Raw genomic sequence first — 4,556 nt, 5'->3', positions numbered from 1 at the left:
AAGGCTCCCGAGGACAGCGGGGATGTGGGGGCCCCCAGACGGGGCAGCCCAGCCACAGGCCGCTTTCCGCTGCAGGAGCCACGTCCGGCCCAGACACCATGCACTGCTCTGTCAGACGCTGTCTCATCGCCTTGGTGGCCTTCGGGGTCCTGTGGCTCTTCATCACGTTGAAAGTCCCCAGCGCGATCGAAGACGATCACATGACGTTTATCAAAGGCCAAGTAGCAACCCCTGCTCTCCCCGGGGGAGCGAGGCTCCTGGGTGGGCAGGGTGGGGACGGGCCCCCCCCCGGGGCCCGAGCCGTCCGCCCAAGCGCAGGAGGCTCCGGAAGGAGCGAGGGCGCAGCCCTGGGCCCTCTGGCCCCGGAAGGAGCGGTCCCCCCGTTGGTGCCAGGCGAGAACGGCAGTGGACTCGGCTGCGCCCCGGGCCCTTCGGCCACTCGCCAGACGCCTGGGAAAGAGCTGGGCTCACGGGGCAGAGCGGCCCCTCCACCTCCTTCCCTGCGAAGCCTCTGGGAAGCGGCCGGGGTCCAGCCTTGCTCTTTTCATGAAAGGAAACTCATGTTTTGCTTTGTCAATGCCCCAGGGCAGGGACGGCAGAAGGAGGGACCCGAGGCCAGAAGACTGGCAGGCTCTCACCACCAAGTACATGAAAACGGTGCAGCGGAGGAGGAAGAGTGAGTTCCAAGGGGCGGGACAGGGTCCCCAGGGCGGCAGGGACAGCCCCGGGAGCAAGGTGCCCAGGGAGGGAAGGCAGGGCTGCGGGAACTTCTGAGCCTCCCAGACAGTTCCCCGTGTCCCCCCTGCCACCGAGACACTCGACCTCAGGTCTGGAAGGAGGACGGCGGGGACACGAGGCCACTTGCTGTAGAGAAGGGCAGGCGCTGGGTTCGAGGACACTGGCCTAGAACCGGCCCCCAAGCCTCAGGGTCCACGCCCTCCGCCATGCGGGCCAGCAGCTAAGCTCAGGGGTGACGGGGCGGCTCGAGGCCACACGCTCAGGGGCAGGAGCGGCCACGGGGAAGCCGGGGCCCTGAGGGGAGCGGGCGGCACCTCCTGAGACGCCTTCTCCCAGGGAGCGCCCTGGGGACGGGGGCTGGGCAGGCACCAGAGGCCGGGACGAGGGGTCTCCTGAGCCCTGCAGCCACGTGCCATGAAGCCCTGGCTCAGAGAAGACGGAGAGGGACCCGCGGGGGCCTGGCCTCACAGAGCCTGGCCCTTTGCAAGCCGAGGTGTGCGCGCAGGCCCTGCCGACGCCGTTAAAGCGCAGACTCTGTCCATGGCGCTGTGAGGCAGGGCCCGGTTCTGCGTTTCTCGAAAGCGTCCGGACAACAGCGCTGGAGTAAGGGCCCCACTTGACTGGCAAGGACCTAAACGTCCCCTCCACCAAAGACAGATCGATGGGAAGTAGGACAGGGAAGCAAGGAGGCGCCAGCACGTGACGCCCCAACCGCCCCCAGCACCGCACACTGACCGGCGCCCCTTCTGCCCCCCAGCGTGGCTGACGGTGGGCATTTCCTCGGTGCCGGGGCCGGATCGGAGGGCCCTCTTGTACACGCTGGTCTCCCTGTTCCGAGCCTCCGCCAGGGCGGAGCAGAAGCGGGTGACGGTGCTGGTGCACCTGGCTGACTCCGACCGCGCGTGGCTCCAGGAGACCGTCGCCCGGATTTCGAGCCTCTTCAGGTCGCAGATCTTGGCGGGGCAGCTGCTGCTGATCCACGCCCCACCGGACGCCTACTCTGCGGACAGGGCCTGGAGCGGGGACGCGCTCTCCCGGCAGAACGTGGCCCACGCCTTCCTCCTGAGCTTCGCCACGAGGCTCTCTCACTACTTCCTGCTGCTGGAGGACAATGCCGTGTGCGCCCCCGGCTTCGTCACCCGCCTCCGTGAGAAGGTGGGCCGCACGGGCCCGGCCCCGTGGGCGCTGCTGGAGTTCTCGAACCTGGGCTTTCTGGGCAAGCTGCTCCGCAGCAGGGACCTCCCGCTGCTGGCCCACTTCCTCCTGCTCTTCCCCGAGGAGAAGCCCCTCGACAGGCTGCTCCCGCACTTCCGCGCCCTCCTGGCCCAGGACCACGCCATCCTGTGCAGGCCTTTCCTCTTCTTCCGCCGGGGCTCCTACTACAGAGCCAACGGCGGCCACGGCCACGCGGTGAGAGCCGCGCCGAGCAGGGCGCCATCCGGCCCCCACAACCCGCCCGCCGCCGTCTTCACGGACATGGAGGTTCTGGGCGTTCACTTCCCCTGGCAGGCCTACACCCTGGACGAGTCCTTTTTCTGGACCCGCAACGTCAGCGCGGGCAGCCACCTGACTGTCCTGCTGAACCGCCCGGCCAACCTGAGCCGGGTGCAGGTGCTGACGGGCACCATCGTGGACGGCACGTACGCCCTGGGGAGCGGGCGGGTGGAGCTGGGCTACGAGCCCGAGGGCACCCCCCAGCACTGCACCAGCTTCGCCACCCTCGGCCGCTTCCTGGAGGGGCAGCTGGACCAGGAGGTGCCTCGGAAAGGCCTGGGGCTGGGGGTGAGCTGCGTGAGGCTGCTGGTGAGCGCCCGCCAGGCCGGCGGGCTCCTGGTCAGGCACATTTACCTCTGGGAGGAACGCGCTGGCCTGCGCAGGGAGGCCGCTCGCCGTTGAAGAGAGGTCGGTAAGGATCGGAAAAATTAAAGCCTGGAAGCCGTTTTGCCCCCGCCTGCCTGAGAGACGGGGCGCGGGGAAGGCGGGGCGGAGGGAGGAGGCGCCCGCAGACCCGCCCCCCCCCCCCCCCGTTTTGTGCCCGGGCAAGCGGCGCGGGCAGTGGCCTTCCCCTGGGCACACGCAGCTTAGCCCAGTTCAGTCACAAACAGGGGTGTCGTGCGTGCAGACGCGCATCCGGAGTTCGCCCACGGTCAGGACGCGGGAGGGGTGGCGGGCGGAGGGGCGCCCGGGGGGCGCCCTCTCCGACGGTCGCGGGTGGGTGCGGGGACCGACAGCCGCACGCGGCCCCTGCACTTTTCCGTCCAGTCCCCGCCTCTCCGGACAAGCCTGGCCGGGCACAGTCTGCAGCTAGGACGTCGCATTCTCATCGCGGTGCGCGCCTCAGCCCCAGCTCCCGGGCCCCTGAGGCGGCGGGCGGTCCCCGCCTCTCCGTCCACGGCCGGACAGGGCAGCGCCCACTTCCGGCTCCCGCTCGAGCCTCTCGGCCCCGCGGAGGGGACGCGCGTCGGCGCCCGGGGACACGGCCGGCTCCTGGCGCCTGCGCCGTGAGTCCCCGCGCGGTTCAGCCGCCCGGGCGGGTTCCGAGGCCCCGCGCTGCGCCCTCCGCTCCCCGGGCGGCTGCTGCCAACCCCACGGGGACCGTCAGCAGTCTCTGGACTCACGTGTCCACTCGCGCGCGTCCTGGGATGCTGGGATCGCGTCTCCTGTCTCTCCCTCCGGTCCTGCCCGCACCCCCGGCAGCCCGGCAGCAGCTTGGCCTCCCGTCCTGGCCCCGTGAGGCAGTGGCCGCGTCCAGGGCCCAGGCCCCGAGGCCGGGGCGCATGTGCTGCCCGGCGAGCTGGCCATTTCCAGACTCACCCACTGGGGCGCCTGGTGGGTTCTCTCTCCCTGAGACGCTTTGTCCCAGAAGGTTGAAAGTCTTAAATACGTCCAACTCCTTTCTTCCGATTCGTGTGAATGAATAAAAGATGAAATCCTCTCCGTTAAGTAAAAGAAGCCAGGGATTCCCACGCCCCGCCTGCCACCGCCGGATTTGACGCGAGTCCTGACCTGAGGTGCCGCCTCGTCCTGCACGGCCTCCCCGCCACCTCGGCCCGGCCCTCAGCTCCGGCCCCCCACGCGTGTGACGCGAGGCCCCGCTCCCAGGTTCCAGGGCAGCACCCCCAGGCCCCTCGAGCTCGGCGTCCCTTGAGGGGGCTGAACTGTCCCCACGACTCACAAAACTGCCAGGTCGGAATTCCAACGCTAGCACTTTGGAATGGGACCGTACTCAGAGAGAAGGCCTGTCAGGACGTAATCAAGGTTTTTAAAAAGACCGCGTGGACGCCTCCCACGTGCCTGGCGTCCTGCAGGAGACCAGGGCACAGGCAGGCTGGGAGGCTCTGCGAGGGCGCCGCCCGGATGCCGCTGGCGGCAGAGCCGGGACGGAGGCCCCGCAGGAGCCCAGCGCTGCTGACCCCTGGGTCTCGGACCGGGGTCCTCGGTCATCGCTCTTAGGCGCCGGACACCACCCCGAACGCTGAGTCCACCTCTGAACGCACAGGGAGAACACGGTGGGGAGGCCTCTCGGCCGTCCGAGGCCCCGCCCCGGCTCTTGGAGAGCCTGTGGCTCCACGGCTGCCTCCACCCCTGCCCAGCACGGTGCAGGGAAATCGCCCGCCCTGCGCCTTCCTGCACTGCCAAGCCACCCTCCAAGGCTCAGAGTTTCAATCTTGGCACAATGGACACTTTCGTGGGGTCTGTCCTGCGCCAGGAAGGAGGCGGAGCAGCCCCCCGGGCACCACGTGTTTCCTGGTTTGGGGCCCGAAAGAAGGCAATGGCCTCCATGCATTTGCCCAAACAATGATTTCGCTGGTTCCGCC

The 4,556-nt window shown here is 69.1% G+C and overlaps 1 protein-coding gene across 1 annotated transcript; it reads left to right on the top strand.

Moving 5' to 3' along the window:
• The first annotated feature begins 576 nt into the window (after positions 1 to 576).
• LOC129072911 (alpha-1,3-mannosyl-glycoprotein 4-beta-N-acetylglucosaminyltransferase-like protein MGAT4E) lies at positions 577 to 2,634 on the top strand. Its single transcript, XM_054576491.1, has 2 exons — positions 577 to 676; positions 1,496 to 2,634. Exons 1-2 carry the CDS (start codon positions 577 to 579, stop codon positions 2,632 to 2,634), a joined length of 1,239 nt encoding a protein of 412 aa, XP_054432466.1.
• Positions 2,635 to 4,556: the final 1,922 nt, after the last annotated feature.

This window comes from Pteronotus mesoamericanus, unplaced genomic scaffold (assembly GCF_021234165.1).
Source record: "Pteronotus mesoamericanus isolate MK-2021 breed Mesoamerican mustached bat unplaced genomic scaffold, CSHL_Meso_final contig_347, whole genome shotgun sequence".
Lineage (NCBI taxonomy): Eukaryota > Metazoa > Chordata > Mammalia > Chiroptera > Mormoopidae > Pteronotus > Pteronotus mesoamericanus.
Note: the sequence above shows the minus strand (reverse complement) of the source record. Positions and strands in the feature narration are given on the sequence as shown.